The 17,937-nt window shown below is 52.5% G+C and overlaps 3 protein-coding genes across 3 annotated transcripts; 2 read left to right on the forward strand and 1 right to left on the reverse strand.

Moving 5' to 3' along the window:
- Ier3 (immediate early response 3) lies at positions 1-1,232 on the forward strand. Its single transcript, XM_038343328.1, has 2 exons — positions 1-230; positions 341-1,232. The coding sequence occupies exons 1-2, from the start codon at positions 21-23 to the stop codon at positions 611-613; spliced, it is 483 nt and encodes a 160-aa protein (XP_038199256.1). The 5' UTR covers positions 1-20; the 3' UTR covers positions 614-1,232.
- Positions 1,233-1,649: 417 nt separating this feature from the next.
- Flot1 (flotillin 1) lies at positions 1,650-11,184 on the forward strand. Its single transcript, XM_038342234.2, has 13 exons — positions 1,650-1,818; positions 2,112-2,168; positions 2,400-2,475; positions 2,555-2,645; positions 2,809-2,952; positions 3,054-3,173; positions 3,539-3,634; positions 3,804-3,956; positions 8,151-8,332; positions 8,425-8,470; positions 8,872-9,009; positions 9,143-9,307; positions 10,898-11,184. Exons 2-13 carry the CDS (start codon positions 2,126-2,128, stop codon positions 10,925-10,927), a joined length of 1,284 nt encoding a protein of 427 aa, XP_038198162.1. The 5' UTR covers positions 1,650-1,818; positions 2,112-2,125; the 3' UTR covers positions 10,928-11,184.
- Positions 11,185-12,717: 1,533 nt separating this feature from the next.
- On the reverse strand, positions 12,718-16,221 carry Tubb (tubulin beta class I). The gene is made up of 4 exons (XM_038342985.2): positions 15,988-16,221; positions 14,565-14,673; positions 14,095-14,205; positions 12,718-13,961 (listed from the first exon to the last, which is right to left on the reverse strand). Exons 1-4 carry the CDS (start codon positions 16,042-16,044, stop codon positions 12,904-12,906), a joined length of 1,335 nt encoding a protein of 444 aa, XP_038198913.1. The 5' UTR covers positions 16,045-16,221; the 3' UTR covers positions 12,718-12,903.
- Positions 16,222-17,937: the final 1,716 nt, after the last annotated feature.

Below are 17,937 nucleotides of genomic sequence, written 5' to 3' on the forward strand. Positions count from 1 at the left end.
CTCTGCACAGCGCTGAAACTATGTGCCACTCGCGCAACCATCTCCACACCATGACTGGCCTGCGGGCCCCGGCTCCCGCTCCCTCCGCCAGCTCGGAACTCCGGCGGGGCTCCGGTCCCGAGATTTTCACCTTCGACCCTCTCCCGGAGCCGGCGGTAGCGTCCGCCACGCGTCTGAACACTTCCCGCGGACACCGAAAACGCAGCCGAAGGGTGCTCTACCCTCGAGTGGTGAGTATCGCCGGAGTGGGCAGCAGGGGCTCGCGTCGCTGTGGTACCTACCGGGAACAACTAGACGCGGAGACCTTGATCTGACTTTTCCCTCTTTTATCTCTTCCCAGGTCCGGCGCCAGTTGCCAACCGAGGAACCCAACATTGCCAAGAGGGTCCTCTTTCTCCTGCTCGCCATCATCTTCTGCCAGATCTTGATGGCTGAAGAAGGTGTATCGCAGACCCTGGCCGCAGAGGATGCTACCGGTGCCGCGTCACCTGAACCCATCTCTGCGCCCATCACTGCGCCGCCGTTCTTCGAGCCCTTCAATCTGACCTCGGAGTCCTCGGACTACGCTCTGGACCTCAAAGCTTTTCTTCAGCAACACCCAGCGGCCTTCTAAATGCGACACTCAGTCCGAAAAAACGAAAGAGGCACCAGGCGTACCTGGTGCGCCAGAGCGTATCCCAAACTGGGACTTCTAAGGCAACGCCAGCTCAGAACACTACAGCCAAGATGCCAGTGCTTGGGGAGCCCGAGGCACCGTGCGTCCCGGCTAGGCCTACTGGAGAAGGACAGAGGCCTTCCCAGTGTCCTAATGAATATTTATGTATTTATGTATATCCTCCTAGGTGAAGGAGGGGGTGTATGTAATATTTATTCTAATTTATGCAGGGGTGCGAGATATGCCCCCTTGCTGTAACACAGATGTCTGGATTATTTATTAACGAGTTATAGGGTCGGGGAGACAGAGTGGTGGGGGAGCACCTGGGGATTAGACTTGGTGGTAGGGCATAGGTTTAGGGGTAACACTCCGTCTTCCAGCACCCCAACTCTAGTCTGTTGTAAGGCTTTCGGCAGACCCTTGGGAATCCGGTCCGTGGCCTTTGATGTCTTCCTGGTTGCTTCTCAGGGGCGGCTACGGGAGTCTTGGTTCCATGGATAGTCAGAGGGCCGATGTCGGGGGTCGCCTAGTATGTTCCGTGAACACGAATAAACTTGATTGGCGGTTATTATTATCAGCAGTTCTCCAAGTGTTTTTATTTCCAAACGACCAAAAATTAAAAAGACAAAAAATTAAAAAAAAATTTTAAAAAAAGGAGGTGGCGGGAGGATGTGACTAGGTCCCTGGTCCCTGGTCCGCACCCCTTCTTGGGGCCCGAGCTCTTTTTCTTGGAGTTACAGACCTATATCCGGTCACCGGATGCTGTCATACATTGCTGGTTAGCCGGTAGTGTGGCAACCTGCTTACTCACGGTGGACGGCGGATACCCAACGACCTGACATGGAGGGCGTGGCCTCGTGGGGCGGGGCTTCCTTCCGCGGGGGGAGGGGTTGGGGGGGGAGCGCCTGGCGGCCCCCTGCGCAGCCGAGAGCTGGAGTGCTGCGGACCCGAGCGGGGCCTGCCGGGAAAGGGGCGGACCGAGGGGTTGGTCGGGGGCGGGGTCGCGTCTGCTGCAGCAACAGGGTGCGGTCGGGTTGGGGGCGCCAGCGCAGCTTCCAGTTAGCTGGGTGCCCGAGCTGCCCCTGCCTCATTCTAGGGCTCTGGGCGCCTCCGCGCGCGCTTCCCAAGACCTCCCTGTAAGGTTGCTACCCGCGTAGCGGAAGGTGAGTGGGGAGGGGAGGCGGAGCCACGGGCGGCCGAGTAGAGGGGAGAATGCGGAATCGTCTGCAGACCCCTGGGCGCGGGAGAGCTTTGTGGGATGGAGGGGCTAGGGGGCGCAGGAGAGGAAGGCCGTGAGAATCAGCAGGCACAAGGAAGTAGTCCCTGGGGATCTTAGGACTGTCATGGGGCGCTTAAGGGACTGGGCGGTGGCAGAGGCAGTGTGCTCCTGATAGAGGGAGGAGGAGGTGCCACAAGGCCCCTTCCCCTGTGCAAAGGCTTTCTCTCCATCCCCCAGCTGCAGCTTCAATCATGTTTTTCACTTGTGGCCCAAATGAGGCCATGGTAGTCTCCGGTAAGTCTTGTCACAGCCAGTGACACCCGCTCCACCCCTAAGCCCCCCCTCCTCTCCTTACCAGCCCCAACCTTCTGGCCACGGTGGGCGCAAACCACCGTGATTCCCAGCCTCTATTTTCCAAGAATGCTCTTGGAATGCTGTCCCTCAGTTCCCAGATTCTCCCTGTGAGTGCGCCCATCACCCTCACCTCGTAGTCTGCCATGGCCACATTATGCCCTCACCTTACAGGGTTCTGCAGGAGCCCCCCAGTCATGGTGGCTGGGGGCCGAGTTTTTGTCCTGCCCTGCATCCAACAAATCCAGAGGTAGGTAGTCACAGAACCCCGGGAGGCAACCCATTTTCCTCTCTGCTCTTTCCCTTACTGACTCTCCTTCGCCCCCTAGGATCTCTCTCAACACACTGACCCTCAATGTCAAGAGTGAGAAGGTCTATACCCGCCATGGGGTCCCCATCTCAGTCACGGGCATTGCCCAGGTGAGGCTGTCAGAGCCTTCCTCCCAAAGCCCACACCCACCTTTCCCTGGCCACTGAATACCTCTGACCACAGACTTCTCTAATCTGCCTTTCTGCTGGTCTCGCCTTCTCCACCTGCCCCCAAGGCACCTACCTCTTCCTCCTCTCTCTACTGTGACTACAGGTGAAAATCCAGGGCCAGAACAAGGAGATGCTGGCCGCCGCCTGCCAGATGTTCCTGGGGAAGACAGAGGCCGAGATTGCCCACATTGCCCTGGAGACGCTGGAGGGCCACCAGAGGGCAATCATGGCCCACATGACTGTGGAGGTGGGACTGGGGGACAGGAAATACCTGGGTGGGATGCCAGCATGAGTGGCACCTGAGGACCAGCTTGTCTGTGACCTCCTCCTCCTTACTATTTTCTCTAGGAGATCTATAAGGACAGACAGAAATTCTCAGAGCAAGTTTTCAAAGTGGCCTCCTCAGACCTGGTCAACATGGGCATCAGCGTGGTTAGCTACACCTTGAAGGACATTCATGATGACCAGGTAAAAATATACAGTTGGGCAGGCTTGGTAGCTGGAGCTTGTCATCCCATCCCTGGGGGTAGGTTGCGGGGACTAAGGCAGGAGGGATCCATTGGTCATCTGGGCTGCATCGTGAGTTCCATTCCAGCCTGGGATGCTTCATGAGTTCCAGGCCAGCCTAGTCTACAAGGCGAGTTCCAAGACAGCCAGAGCTACGTAATAGAGAGACCCTGTCTGGGAAAGCAAACAAAGAACAAGTTTAGTGGTAAAGCACTGACCCAGGCCGGCATGCTGGGCCTCTGGTTCAACCCCTGCACCACAGAGCAGACAGAAGCCTCGACCCCCTCTCTCAAACCCTCCCGAGACTCTGGTTCATTCTCCCACAGGACTACTTGCACTCTTTGGGGAAGGCTCGTACAGCGCAAGTCCAGAAGGATGCTCGGATTGGGGAAGCAGAGGCCAAAAGAGATGCCGGGATACGGGTGAGGGAGATGGGGGTTGCTTGGTCTCCGCTGGCTTGTTAGACACCCAGTGGACAAGGGCACAAGGGGGTTTGGAGAGTCCAGCTGCGTGGTCATTGGGGGTGACAGTAGAGACATCTGGCGGAGAGCAGGCCCTTACCCTTTGGCCTTCCTCATTAATCTGACCTAGGAGGCTAAGGCCAAGCAGGAGAAGGTATCTGCCCAGTGTCTTAGTGAAATAGAGATGGCCAAGGCACAGAGAGACTATGAGCTGAAGAAGGCCACCTATGACATCGAGGTCAACACCCGCCGAGCACAGGCTGACCTGGCCTATCAGCTACAGGTGAGTGGACCAAACTGGGCTAGTCTGGGCTGCCCAGTAACCCTTCTCCCTCCTCCTCCCTTCCGTTTGGACTGGGAGAGACTTGGGTCAGTTTTGACCCATCTTCCCCGTATGATCAGTGACATAAGAGTCTCGGGCAGACACTGGAGAGGAAGCTCAGTTGGCAGACATGCTCAGTGGCACACACATGTGATCCCCACACTCCCCATGCCAGGGAGGCAGAGACAGGTAGATCTTGGGGGATCACCGGTCAGCTGGGCTAGCATAAATCGTTGAACCTCAGGCCAGTTGTCTCAGAATAAAGGTAAATGGTGCCTGGAGAGGAATGTCCTCTGGTCTCCACAAACACACAGGTACACGCACACCTGTACATGCATGTGTATCTGCACACACATAGAATAGAGCATTCAGTTGAAAACTTCCTAAAAAAGAGCCAGGCGGTGGTGGCACACTCCTTTAATCCCAGCACTCAGGAGGCAGAGGCAGGTGGATCTCTGTGAGTTTGAGGCCAGCCTGGTCTACAGAATGAGTTCCATGACAGCCAGGGCTGTTACACAGATATGCCCTGTCTCAAAAAAACAAACAAACAAAAAATAAAAGAAAGAAAGAAAGAAGGAAGGAAGGAAGGAAGGAAGGAAGGAAGGAAAGAAAGAAAGAAGAAAGAAAAGCCATAAATTTGATTGATCAAGAGGGTCACCATGTTTGGGCTAGCCTGTGCATGTCTGTAAGGGCACCTGGCTGCAGATAGAAGCCAGAGTGATGAGCCACCCTGTGCTCCACTCACCAAGCTGTGTGTTTTGAGTCTGCACCTGTTCAGAAGAAGAGAAGTTTCCTCTCATTTGCACAGGGTACCCCAAAACTTAATCAAAGAAGAGGGTGAAGAAGGAAGCTTGAATAGCAGAAAGTGCTCTATGGACAGCCCTTTATATTCACAGGGTGCACAGTTGCGAATCTGCCTGCACGCTGGGATTAGTGGGCGACCCCCAGGTCCGTGTTTGCAGCATTCTTGTAAGGTACTGGCAGGATGGGATGCTGAGGAATTCTAGGTCCTGACGCCATCTGCAGATGACCTCAAACTAGAACATGCTGCCTTGTGTCGGCTCACGGGCCGCAAACGATCTCACCTGGCATCATTAACACCAAATTTCTGCATTTTCGTGCTTTTTGTTAGTAATCCTGCTGTTTCAAATGACTCTTGGGACTGAGGGTATCACACACTCCCGGTGAAACAGCACTCAAATAGTACTAAAGTGCTGTGTGAGGTCCCTTAGCACCGACGCGGTGATGTCCCTTGTGGAGAAAGTGTGTGTTAAGTTACCTTTGTTCAGACAGGAATTAAAGTACAGTTGGCTACTGTTCCACAGGAATGCATCAACTCAGTGTGTTTATACAAGGCATCTTTCTTTTTTTTTTTTTCTTTTTTTTTTTTTTTTTTTTTTGATTTTTCGAGACAGGGTTTCTCTGCAGCTTTTTTTAGAGCCTGTCCTGGAACTAGCTCTTGTAGACCAGGCTGGCCTCGAACTCACAGAGATCCGCCTGCCTCTGCCTCCCGAGTGCTGGGATTAAAGGCATGCGCCACCACCGCCCGGCTATACAAGGCGTCTTTATTACTGTGCTTTTGTTCTTCCAACAAGACAGGGACTCACTATATTCCTGTCTGGTCTGGAACTGACTACATAGACCCCTCACTGGCCTCAAACTCACCTGCCTCTGCCCTCAACTGAGGGCTAGGATTAAAATTGTGCACCACCATGTCTCACACCCAAACCAGGCTCAAACTTGCAGCAAGCCTCCTGTTTCAGCCTCTCCCTTTTTTCTTTTTCCAAGATTTGTCTTATGTAGATGGTGCTCTATTCTGCATGTACAAGTTTATGTAGAAGAGGGCAGCAGATCTCATTACAGATGGTTGTGCGCCACCATGGGGTTGCTGGGAACTGAACTCAGGACCCCTGGTACAGGCGTGTACCACCATGCCTAGTTTAGAAGGTATCTTTTGGGTTTCCAAGACATGGTTTCTCTATGTAACCCTGGCTGTCCTGGAACTCACGCTCCACCTGCCTCTACCTCCCGAGTGCTGGGATTAGAGGCATGCGCCACCCACCTGTGTAGAGGGTATCATTTAAACAAAAACACTTGAAATTAAACATTGATTGGCTGATTAAGGATGTAAACTAGGCTGCTCCTTGAACTCACAGAGATCCTCCTGCCTCTGCCTCCAAATGCTGTGTGTAGCCAGTTTTCTTGGGCCACCAGCCCCCAGATCATGACACGTAGACTTACTAATTATGAATGCTCGACCTTAGCTTAAGCTTGTTTCTAGCTAGTTTTCTATTTTTGAGTTAAAGTTAGATTAACTCATTTTTGTTCATCTCCGTGTTGCCCCGAGTCTCGTATACCTCATCTCCATACAAGACCTATTCCACTGTCCTGCTTCCTCCATGCCTGGCTGGCTGGACCCCTCTTCTCTCTACCGCCTGCCCTGAGTATCCTTCCCATGCCTACCTGTTTTCAGCTTTTTATTAGACCAGACAGGCACCTTGGGCAGGCAAGCTGAAACAGCAACACATCTTTACATAATTGAACAAATGCAGCATAAACAAACGCGACACATCTTTACATAGTTAAACAGATATTCTACTCCACAACAGCTGGGGCTAAAGGTTCACTGCAGTCCTGTGGTAGTCAAGCACACCTTTAATCCCAGCACCAGCACGTGGGAGGCAGAGGCAGGGGAATCTCTGTGAGTTTGAGGCCAGCCTGGGCAACAGAGCAAGTTCCAGGACAGCCAAGGCTATACAGAGAAACCCTGTCTCAAAAAAAAAAAAAAAAAAAAGCAAAAAAGATTTATTTTGATTTTATGTGATGAGTATTTTGCCTATGTGTTTGTATGTTCGTGTGTTGATGTGTTCCGTGTTCATGTGTTGATGCCTGCGGGGGCCAGAAGTGGGCATGACATCCCCTGGAACGGGAGCTACAGATGGTTGTAAGGTGCCAGGCAGGTGCTAGGTGATGAACACAGGTCCTTTGCAAGAGCAGCCAGTGCTTTTATTCCATTTATGTATGTTCAGGCCAGAGACAACCTGCAAGAACCAGCTCGCTCCTACCATGTGGTCCCCAGGATCAAACTCAGTCAGACTTGAAGAACAATGCTTTTATGCCCTAAGCCATCTTGCTAGTCCAAGATCACATCAAGTCTGAGGCCAGCCTGGGCTGTCTACTTTTAAGGTAGCCTGGAATACAGAGAGACAACTTCTTACCTTAAAACAAACAAACAAAAAGGGGGGCGGGGGCTGGAGAAATGGCTCAGTGGTTAAGGGCACTGCTGCTCTTCAGAGGTCCTGAGTTCAATTCCCAGGCTCCGAATGGTGGCTCACAGCCATCTGTAACTGTAGTCCCATGAGACCCAACACCCTTTTCTGGTGTGCAGATGGTCATGAAGACGAAATACCCACATACATAAAATCAATAAATCTTTAGAGATCGGTGATGGTGTGGGCCTTTAATCCCAGCACAAGGGAGGCAGAAGCAGACGGATCTCTGAGTTCAAGGCCAACATGGTCTACAGATTCAGTTCCAGGACAGCCAGGGCAACACAGAGAAACTCTGTCTTGTAGAACTATAAAAATAATAATGAGAAAAAAAAAAGAGAAATATGAACATACCCACGCAGTTTGTGGAAGCTGGTCACAGCAGTTGCTGCTAGGAAGGGAACCCAGCGGTTTGAGGCAAGAGGGAGGGGGGAGCCACTCTTTCCCTATCTACTTCTTCTTTTGAATTTATTTTGTGTGCAAAAGATCGGGAAAAAAAATACCTGCTGGCAGGGTGGAAAAGGCAGCAGTGAGTATTGCGCTTCCCCTAAGAATCGCTGCAGAGGGAAGTGGAGAGGGAGTGTGCACAGGACTGTGGAGGTAGAAGATGATCAGTGTGCTCTGGAGAGTCAGCCAAGTGGAAGACCTGGGAGGGACGCTTAGTCTCACCTTACCTTACCCCTTCCAATGCTAAGGCCTTTACCTGCTCTCAATTCTGTCCTTGAAATGGATCTCAGTACCCTGTAGGCTGAGCAGACCAGGAAACGACTTCATGGGCCTCCTCCACACCGTACCGCTGGCTTTTCTGCCTGGCTCGGTTTAGGGGGGAGAGGGATGTTAGGGCATCTGCTCCCCAGCCCTGTCTAGAGTGCCCCTTGCCCTCTAGGTGGCCAAGACCAAGCAGCAGATCGAGGAGCAGCGGGTGCAGGTGCAGGTGGTGGAGCGCGCCCAGCAGGTGGCAGTGCAGGAGCAGGAGATCGCCCGGCGAGAGAAGGAGCTGGAGGCCCGCGTGCGCAAGCCTGCGGAGGCTGAGCGCTACCGGCTTGAACGCCTGGCAGAAGCAGAGAAGTAACGCCCATTTCCCGCGCCCTTCCTGGCCCCTTGACACTCACAGGCAGGCAAGGTGTCCTGCAATGAGCCTACTTCCCTTCTATCCCCAGGGCCCAGCTGATCATGCAGGCCGAAGCCGAAGCTGAGTCTGTGAGGGTGAGTTGGGGCGTGGCTCCTGTTTGGCACAGGGAAGGGCTTGGTCAGGGTTTCTTATTCCTTTTTTGTTGGTTTTGGGTTTTTGAGACTGTCTCACTGTGTAAAACAGCAGACTGGGTTCAAATTCACACAGATCGGCCCTCTTCTTCCTCCCAAGTTTTGGGATTAAAGGCATGCTCAATTGCACCCAGCTGTCTATTTTTTGCTTTTTAATACGAGGGATAGGATGGCGTATGTACTATCTTGCCAGGGTGGAGGCCAGATCTCTTCTTCCATACATGTGAGTCCCGGGGATTTTAACTTAGGTTGTTGGCCTTTACCCTCTGAGACAACTCATTGGCCTCGGAATTTCATATTCTTAACGAGTGCCGTCAGTCTCCAATGCCCTGTACCCTCTACAGATGCGTGGGGAAGCGGAGGCCTTTGCCATAGCGGCGCGCGCCCGTGCCGAGGCTGAGCAAATGGCTAAGAAGGCAGAAGCCTTCCAGATGTACCAGGAGGCCGCCCAGCTGGACATGCTGCTAGAGAAGCTGCCCCAGGTCTGGGGGTGGGTGGGGCTCTGGGAGAGGGGTGAGGTGAAGTAGGTGAGGAGGGGTGCCAGAGTGAGGAATTCCAGTCAGTAGTTGGGCGAGTTTGATGGACCGTGTGGTCTGAGCTGTCTCTACTCACCAGGTGGCAGAAGAGATCAGTGGTCCCCTGACCTCAGCCAATAAGATCACGCTGGTGTCTAGTGGAAGTGGAACAATGGGGGCAGCCAAAGTGACTGGGGAAGTCCTGGACATCCTAAGCCGCTTGCCAGAGAGTGTGGAGAGACTCACGGGCGTCAGCATCTCCCAGGTGAGGGTGGATGTCGTGTGTGCGTGTGCGTGTGCCAGAGAGTGTGGAGAGACTCATGGGCGTCAGCATCTCTCAGGTGAGGATGGATGCCGTGGGGGGGGGGGTGTGTGTGCACGTGTGCGTGTGCCAGAGAGTGTGGAGAGACTCACAGGCGTCAGCATCTCCCAGGTGAGGGTGGATGCCGTGTGCATGTGCGTGTGTGTGTGTGCGCGCGCGCGCGTGCCAGAGTGTGGACTCACGGGCGTTAGCATCTCCCAGGTGAGGATGGATGCCGTGTGTGTGTGTGTGTGTGTGTGTGTGTGTGTGTGTGTGTGTGTGCGCGCGCGCGCGCGTGTGCACCTGTCAGGTTCTTGCTTGTAAAGTCCCAGGTCAATGAGACCCTGAAAACAAAATGGTGAACAGTGCTCAAGGAACGACAGCTGCAGTTATCAAGGAGTGCATATACGAGAACTCCCTCCAGCATGTTAAATAGTGTGGCCCCCACGGCTGGGAAGCAGAACTTCAGCCAGACTGGTTTTTTTTTTTTTTTTTTTTTTAATGTATACAATATTCTGTCTGTGTTTATACCTGCAGGCCAGAAGAGGGCACCAGACCCCATTACAGATGGTTGTGAGCCACCATGTGGTTGCTGGGAATTGAACTCAGGACCTTTGGAAGAACAGTCAGTGCTCTTAACCTCTGAGCCATCTCTCCAGCCCCCCAGACTGGTCTTTGTAGCCTGTGTGCCTGGGCACCACGGGAGAGCAGAGAATTAGCTGCCGCCTGGTGATAGCTCATTTCATTGCAGTCATTGCTTTCCTTGAGTTTACCCACCTGTGGGTTACGGTCAGAATGATGTAAGTCACAGCCCCCTTGCCAGGGCAATGGGGAGATTGTCTCCGGAGTGCTAGGGCAATGTTATATGTGCCACAAAAATGTGTAGTTTGGTGTAGCAGTACAAACCTCTAATCTCAGCACACAGGGGACAGAAGCAGGCTGATCTGTGAGTTTGAGGCCATCTGGAGCCACACAGTGTGACCCTGTTTGGAAGGCTGTTCTGGAACTCATTCTGTAGACCAACCTGGTTTCAAACTCAGAGATCCACCTAACTCTGCCTCCTGAGTGCTGGGGATAAAAGTGGGTACCACCACTGCCAGGCAAGACCCTGTCTTTTTTGCTTTGAATTAGGGTTTCTGTGTAGCTTTGGAGCCTATCCTTGAACTCAGAGATTCACCTGCCTCTGCCTCCTGAGTGCTGAGATTAAAGGCATGAGCTACCACCGCCAGGCTAAAACCATCTTAAAAATAAAAGCAACCTTCACCCAGCTGGGTTTGTTGGACCATCCTCGAAACCTGAGCTAGGCTCCTTGATATGGAGAGAATACAAAGCTCTGGCCCCTCTGACCTTCAGTGACAGATCTCCATGACTACATTGATGCCTGGAACTTGCTTGGTAGACCAGACTGGCCTTAAACTCAGAGATTGCCTGAGCACGTGCCACCTCGCCTACCACGACTGTTGCCCTTTTCAGTGCCTTCCTGAACCCATCCTTCCAAGTGGTTGCTGGGGAGAGCAGGTACCTAGTCCCATGCGTCCCTTTCTTTTCCTCTAGGCGAATCACAAGCCTTTGCGGACAGCGTGAGCCATCAGCTGCGGTGGTCATTGCATGCACCTCTCCTGGCCCTGAGCATGCCTCCTGGCAGAGGTGCACCGTATCTCCTTGCCAAAGTCTGTGCCTTGCCTTGGAGGGGTCTGCTCCCTTCTTAGCCCATTGCCAGTGCCCAGATTTTTAAAATCTAGTGTCTGGCACCAGGTTTTGCAGACACCAGATTTTGAAGATCCCACTTAAGCTCATCCCAACTATTTAATTTCCTGATTAAACTAGACTGTGTGAACCTGTTTGGAGGCTTCTTTCTTTACCAAAGCCAAAAAATGACCTTTGTACTGATAGTTTGCAGCATGCCGGAAGCATGAGAATCATAAATCCCCCATCAGCCTGAACTACCCAGCAAGAACCCAACTCACTGGGAGTGGACTGTGGGGCACACTGGATATCAGACTCCTGCAAGCAAGGAGACACCATCTGGGGCACCACAGCAGATGCCAGAGTACGTGGCATAGTATTCGTCGTAACCGTGAAACACCCTGCTTTATACATTAAATCAAAGCCCGTTATGCTAATACAACTAGCAGTGAGGTAGCTCCAGCCTGTAGAGACAAAGCCCCTGGCCACCCACGGCTTTCTGACCAGAGGTAAAAGAATCACAGGTTAAAACCTAGTGGTGGTGGTGGTGCACTCCTTAATGCCTGATGCTGGGGGGCAGAAAGAGTTCCAGAACAGCCAAGGCTACAGAGAAACCTGGGGAGAGGGGAGACTAGCCCCAGAGGGATCTGGAATGGGCTAGTTATTTGAATATGGGACATGGGTGTCCATTCACAGGCATTACTATGGCCCCAGCAGCCCTGCACCCCAGAAACCTCTGCTGAATGCTGGCATTTGAGGTCTGCCTGTGTAACCTTGCTTTACTACTTGTCTTCCCCCTCCCCGAGAGAGCGGGTGCACGCTACATGGAAGTAATCTCAGCTTTTGGAATCCCCTAGTTAGGGGCAGCCTGGGCACAGGTCAGTGCATAGGGTAATGTCCCGCCTGTCCACAACCCTAGAATGTCGATATGAACAAGGCTGATTGGATGATACTCTGCTTACCAAGAATTCAAGATAAAATGATGAAGTCCTGTGACATCCTCACAAGCTGGGCCCCACGCCTCGACCATGACCTGACCCTGAATGACCACACCTCACACTTTTTTCCAACTCCCATTTATTTGTTGGCTCTTGGGGCAATGTCATCTTTTCAATATGAAAAAAAGCAGCCAAGTTCAACACAAAAAAGAAGGGTAGGTAGGGTAGGACCAAACCAGGAAGAAAATGGCAGAAGCAGAGACAGGTCCCAGACCCCCCGTGGCAGCACACCTTTCCAGGTTTGGAGGTCAAATGGATGGGGCAGTTCTGTTCCACTCCCACCTTAGAGAAAGAAGGAATACAGGGAAGACACCTCCAATGGCAGATTTGGCTCAGGACAGCTGGAGGTTATAAATGGAGATAATACTGTTAATCCTTCCCCTGAGGCTGAGATGAGGCAGAGAAAAACCTGTCAATTGAAAAAGCCTCAGTGGATTTCCCCGTGGAAATAGCCTTCACTGGAAAACCCCGCCCCTCTCTTCCCTTCCCAATCTCCTTAGCTTTAGGATGGTGGCCACTATCTGGATCTTTAGTAATGTTCTAGGCAGACTCTGGAGCAGAACTCAGGTTCCTGGGGAATATAATGGAAATATTGACAGTCATGAGAAATGGGTACCAGAAGGAAACAGGGCAACACTCAGAATGGCAGAAGTGTAGGTTTGTAAGAGTGGAAAGAGAAAGGAGACATTCCACAAACAAATATTTATTGAGCGCCTACTGTGTGCCAGGCACCGTTCACTTCCCCCCGCCCCAGTGAAAAAAACGAAAAAAAAAACAGGACAGAGGCAGCAGAAAGAAAACTCTGAAGGAGAAAAATGGGCAGCTGAAGAAAGCTGAGGGAACTAAGCAGCCTGAGGTGATGCGGGGCTCTCTGCCTTAGGCCTCTTCTTCTGCCTCCTCCCCGAAATCCTCCTCCTCTTCTGCAGTGGCATCCTGGTACTGCTGGTACTCGGAGACGAGGTCGTTCATGTTGCTCTCGGCTTCGGTGAACTCCATCTCGTCCATGCCCTCGCCCGTGTACCAGTGGAGGAAGGCCTTGCGCCGGAACATGGCCGTGAACTGCTCCGAGATGCGCTTGAACAGCTCCTGGATGGCCGTGCTGTTGCCGATGAAGGTGACCGCCATCTTGAGGCCGCGGGGTGGGATGTCACAGACCGCCGTCTTGACATTGTTGGGGATCCATTCCACAAAGTAGCTGCTATTCTTATTCTGCACGTTGAGCATCTGCTCATCCACCTCCTTCATGGACATCCGCCCGCGGAAGACGGCCGCGACGGTGAGGTATCGGCCGTGGCGGGGGTCGCAGGCAGCCATCATATTCTTGGCATCGAAGACCTGCTGGGTAAGTTCAGGCACAGTGAGGGCCCGGTACTGCTGGCTTCCACGGCTGGTGAGCGGGGCAAAGCCGGGCATGAAGAAGTGGAGACGCGGGAAGGGCACCATGTTGACAGCCAACTTTCGGAGGTCAGCATTGAGCTGGCCCGGGAAGCGGAGGCAGGTGGTGACACCGCTCATGGTGGCGGAGACGAGGTGGTTCAGGTCTCCGTAGGTGGGCGTGGTGAGCTTGAGGGTACGGAAGCAGATGTCATAGAGGGCCTCGTTGTCAATGCAGTAGGTCTCATCGGTGTTCTCGACCAGCTGATGGACGGAGAGGGTGGCATTGTAGGGCTCGACCACGGTGTCGGACACTTTGGGCGAAGGCACCACGCTGAAGGTATTCATGATCCGGTCAGGGTATTCTTCTCGGATCTTGCTGATGAGCAGGGTGCCCATGCCAGAGCCCGTGCCTCCACCCAGAGAGTGGGTCAGCTGAAAGCCCTGCAGGCAGTCGCAGCTCTCTGCCTCCTTCCGCACAACATCCAGGACGGAGTCGACCAGCTCAGCTCCCTCTGTGTAGTGCCCCTTAGCCCAGTTGTTGCCTGCCCCAGACTGACCTGGAACGTGGACAGGAAGAAAATTAAAAGCTTAGTCACTAAGCTAGAGAAGAGGCATACATGACTATCACTAGTCTTCCAACTTTTGGAATAATCCCCCTTGGTACATGAAAATAAATATTTTGTAACTCACCAAAAACAAAGTTGTCTGGTCTGAAGATCTGGCCAAAAGGACCCGATCGAACAGAGTCCATGGTCCCGGGTTCTAGATCCACCAAGATAGCTCGAGGAACATACTTGCCACCTAAAGAGATTCAAGTAGACGTTTGAGAGCCCTCTGCAGTAAAGATCAATTTTGGGTAGGAAATGCCACAAACCACTAAACTTGTCATTCCAGGAGCTGCCACCTGGTGGCAGTAGAGCTCCCATCTGGCCCCTTGTAGGTGTCTAATGGAAAAGGGAGATTCTTCATGCAAAGGGCTTAACAGTTAATGTTGGAAATTTGGGCATAGAGATGCCGCTTTTTAAGTCCAGCACTTGGGAGGTAGCCCGATCTTTTTAAGTTCGAGACTGTAAAATCAGACCCTGTCTCGATAGCCTAGGGTTTAAAAAGACCCAGGAAAAGTGTTAACAGCGAAAAAGGAGCCGAATTTTCGCCTTTACCTGTGGCTTCATTGTAGTAGACGGAGATTCGGTCCAGCTGCAGGTCGCTGTCTCCGTGGTAGGTACCGGTGGGGTCGATGCCGTGTTCATCGCTTATCACCTCCCAGAACTGCACAGGGAAGAGCAATGAGCCGTCAATGGCTTACGTCCTGAGGGATGACTCCCCACCCGCATTTCAATTCTAGACATGCTCAAACGAAGCTGAGGTGTTGAAACTGCAATTCCGTTATCTGCCTGCCGAACCTCCACCAGGGGGAAAAAAAAAATCACCGTATTTGTAGCTAGGATTAAGTTCAAGGGGCTGAGGGTTACGAGCATTCATATGGACGGACTGGACAGCCACCCGCCCATTTGACCAGCACCCAGCCAAACGCTTCGGGATGGGCACCGCCCCTCTAGGCCAGCACAAAAGAGGGTTGGGGGAGAAAGGTGCGGCCACTGCAGTCGCCCACCCCTTACGCGTTCCACGTGACTGCGGTGGCGGGCCGGTCTTCCAGCAGCCCACAAAGGCGGGAGTAGCGAGGGCGGGGCCTGGCACGAGGGGCGGGACCAGCGCGCCCCCGCCGGCTAAGGCTGCATTGTCCCTGCGCTCCAGGGGCGGTAGCCCCGCCCCCGGAGGGTCCCACCCTTCGGCTACAATTTAGCGGCCGCACTTCCTCCTCCCCACCCCTCCCCCGCTACATTGTAATTGCGCGCAAAAGAAAAAAAAAAAAAAAGCATGGCTGCGGGTTTTTATTCCTTTGCTAGCTTCCCTCTCCTACTAAATGGTCTCTCTCTCTCGCACACGGACTTCGTTCCGAGACTTATAGACACGCCTCTCACTTTTCCATGAGGTCACACCCTAAGATTTCTTAAAGGCAATGAAAAGTAGCCCCCCACACACAGAACCATCATCTACCTAGAAGCTAAATCAAGCCTGGAGGTAGCGAGTGCCTTACGGTCTCCAAGCCTTTGTTGAGAGGTAACGCGCACCGGACCACGTCGCAGGGATCTCTGCAGCTGCCCGCCCTCCCCTTCCCCCTCCAGCCCTGCTCCACTAAGGCCCTCCAAGCGGGGTGGGGGTGGGGGTGCCGCAAGGGGAAAACCTCGCTCCGGCTTTGTCTCATACCGTTTCCGCATCTCTCCTGTCCAGTTCTCGAACCGTTAGAAAACCCCTCTAAATAGGTACTTTACAGTTCCACAGACTCCCGGTCCCCTAAATACTTAAGTCTCTTTTAACGGCTTTCCGAAAATGTGCCAAGAAAAATATTTCTCAATTTCTCAGCATCAGAATGCTAGCCACAAATATGGGTTATATTGATACGTGCAAAACTTAGAGGGGGCAAAGCTAACGAATGGAGAATGCAAGCCCCTGGTAACATTACTCATGACTAACCTGGATTTTTCGTGCTCACATATTTCACCTAAATTTTGAAATCCTTACCTTAGCACCGATCTGGTTGCCACACTGTCCGGCTTGGATGTGCACGATTTCCCTCATGGCTTTAAGATAGGTACCGAGCAAGAAAAGATAATTATTTTTCTTTCTGGGCTGGTCTCAGGATGAAAGGATGGAACGTGGCCCCGGAGGCTGCAGCAGCGAGATGCGACCACGACCGCAGGAAGGTTCTAAGAGGCAGGAGAGGCCGGCGAGCGCAGGAGGGAAGGCGCGCAGGGCGGGGCGCGCGTTCGCGCGGTCGGGGGCGGGAGATAGGCGGGAGCCCCTGGTCGCAGACAAAGCCTCTCCAGCCCGGCGCTGATTCGACCACTCGATCACGTGCGAGGCGACCATTGGTCTAGGAGCCAGTGGCGAGCGCAGTCCTTTTCGGGAGTTGTAGTTCTCTATTGTTGTCCACGCTGCAAAATGAAGTTAGGCTTGGGTGGGTACTGTGGGAGGCTTAGTGGGTAGCTTGCGGCGTGGGCGTGATTGTATTTATTTTTAATGGAAAGTGACCTCTCACGAGATTCCTATCCTCTAGTCCTGAGAGAGGTTTTTGTGCTAAGAAGTTTTGGGAGGGCTGAGGTGTCCTCAATTGGGAGATGGGATAGGCACGCCCAGCAAGCTGCCCACCGCAGTAGATTTGGTAAGGGCAGACTGCATAGCTCAGCGGAAAGTCCCGAGAAATGTGGCGTCCTGCCCTGATACATACTATCTAGTTCTTTGTTGTCCCAAGACAGGAACTTCACTCACTCCCTCGCATCCCTCCTGAAGAAAAGGATTGTCCTCCTGTTTCTAAGGGAGTTGTCCCAAGGATGTTTCGAAAGAGAAGCAAAATTGCAAGGACTTTTCAGACTAGAAATGTTGCCTGGGGATGGATGCTCATAAAGGGTGAAGGTGGGGTTGGGCCTTCAGGACCACGGCGAAGACATCCTGGTCTTCTTGTCATTATAAACTGTGAAATAGAATTCCTAATTGGTGCCTCTCAGACACCTGGGTTTTTGCTTGGTTGATTTTATTCACTAGGTGTGGCTGTGGCAGAGTCCTGCAACTGTGAAAAAGCGGGATAGGGGATCTAAATGGACTCAGGTCAGAGCCCATGAGCTTCTTCCCGGGGTTTCATTTGATAGAAACTAAGTACCCTAAAAGGTGTAAAGGGAGCCTGGCAGTGGTGGCACACGCCTTTAATCTCAGCACTCGGGAAGCAGAGGAGGGCAGATCTCTGTGAGTTCAAGGCCCGCCTGGTCCACAGAGCTAGTTCCAGGACTGGCTCCAAAGCTACAGAGAAACCCTGTGGGCCGGGGGGGAGGAAAAGGTGTAAAGGGATACAAAATGATTAACTAGAGTCAGAACAAGGGTGGTTCACACGGGTGTTTTCTAATTTGGAGGCAGAATGATCTCAGGAACTTCAAGGTCAACCTGGGCTAATTAGGAGAGTTCCTGGACAGCCTGAGGTACAGCTTCAGAATGTAAAGTTAGCTTGTGCCTAACTTCCCAAGCAGTAGGGAGGTTGAGGCAGAAGGATTCTTTTTTTTGTTTGTTTTTTTTGTTTTTTGTTTTTCGAGACAGGGTTTCCCTGTAGTTTCTAGAGCCTGTCCTGAAACTAGCTCTTGTAGACCAGGCTGGCCTCGAACTCAGAGATCCGCCTGCCTCTGCCTCCCCAGTGCTGGGATTAAAGGCATGCGCCACCACCGCCCGGTTCAAGGATTCTTGTATGTTGAAGGCTAACCTGGTCTACAAAATGAGAGTCTGTCTTGAAAACAAATCATACTTTCAGCTGGAGAGATGACTCAGCAATTGAGTATTTGCTGTTTTTGAAGAAGACCCAGGTTCAATTCCCATCACCCACAGAAAGGCTTTCCTTTTTTTTTAACTTTATTTCATATGCATTGGTATAATGATGTCAGATTCTCTTGAATTGGAGCTACAGACAGCTGCAAGCTGCCATGTGGGTGC

This window comes from Arvicola amphibius, chromosome 9 (assembly GCF_903992535.2).
Source record: "Arvicola amphibius chromosome 9, mArvAmp1.2, whole genome shotgun sequence".
Classification (NCBI taxonomy): Eukaryota; Metazoa; Chordata; class Mammalia; order Rodentia; family Cricetidae; genus Arvicola; species Arvicola amphibius.